Raw genomic sequence first — 808 nt, 5'->3', positions numbered from 1 at the left:
CTGTCCCTCCTGCCCTCACCTGGAGTGACCTCCCGGCAGTACTTGACCCAAGGAGACCCAAGCACATCCTCAACAGGCTCTCTGAGCTCAGGTTTGAGCTGGAGACTGAATTCTGGTGGCTTCTGCTGCTCCATCCCCTGGCAGGAACCCTCGCTTTCGGTGCTCCCCGCAGCACCAGCCCATCCTGGGAGCTGAATTACCACCCTGGCTCCTACAGAGTCAGCCTGGCAGGCCTGAAAGCTGTTGGACTTGAAATACGCCAGTTTCAAAGTTAACCCAGTTGCTTTGACAGTCAGGACACCCTTGGTTCCCAGAACCTCTGATTAAATCCTGCTTTCCTGATCCCGTCTGTAACTGAAGCCAGAACACAAAGTACGTGAGCTCTGCGAATATTCATACTTCAAAAAAAGATTTAAAAAACTCACAAAAATCAAGAAATCTCGTTTTATACTGACCTGTCCGTGATTGTGGACTGTGTGCCACTCATTGGAGCCTTTGGCAAGAAGTCGTATTATCCAATTTACATTTTACTCTTATTGCAGGAATATGAACGAGGCTTTGCCCCTTACATGCACCGAGGTTCAGGATCCAGCCTTGCTCCAGAAGAGGCATGCACAGAGGACAAACTCAGTTCAAGGACAGGAGAAGGGAACCAAAAAAAAAAAAAAAACCAAAAAACCAAACCCAATCCAAAACAACTCCAAAACTCTTCTTTGCAGTCACCCAGAATATCCAAACCACGGAAGTGGGGCGTGGGGGATAAAGGGAAAAAAAAATTAAAAAAAAAAAAAAAAAACAAAAAAAAAAC

General features: G+C 46.3%; 1 protein-coding gene across 1 annotated transcript in view; it reads right to left on the bottom strand.

Annotated features, from left to right (window-relative positions):
* The window catches only part of LOC115948882 (rho guanine nucleotide exchange factor 12-like), a gene marked incomplete at its 3' end in the record, with an annotated part of 36,689 nt that extends 35,900 nt beyond the window's left edge, over positions 1-789 (bottom strand). Inside the window, exon 1 of the mRNA XM_031064451.1 lies at positions 456-789. Coding sequence (XP_030920311.1) covers positions 456-487 — 32 coding nt within the window. The remainder of the gene's footprint in view (positions 1-455) is intronic.
* Positions 790-808: the final 19 nt, after the last annotated feature.

The sequence above is a fragment of the Geospiza fortis genome, unplaced genomic scaffold, assembly GCF_000277835.1.
Source record: "Geospiza fortis unplaced genomic scaffold, GeoFor_1.0 scaffold110, whole genome shotgun sequence".
Lineage (NCBI taxonomy): Eukaryota > Metazoa > Chordata > Aves > Passeriformes > Thraupidae > Geospiza > Geospiza fortis.
The sequence above is the reverse complement of the archived record's forward strand: the minus strand, read 5'-3'. Positions and strand labels throughout refer to the sequence as shown.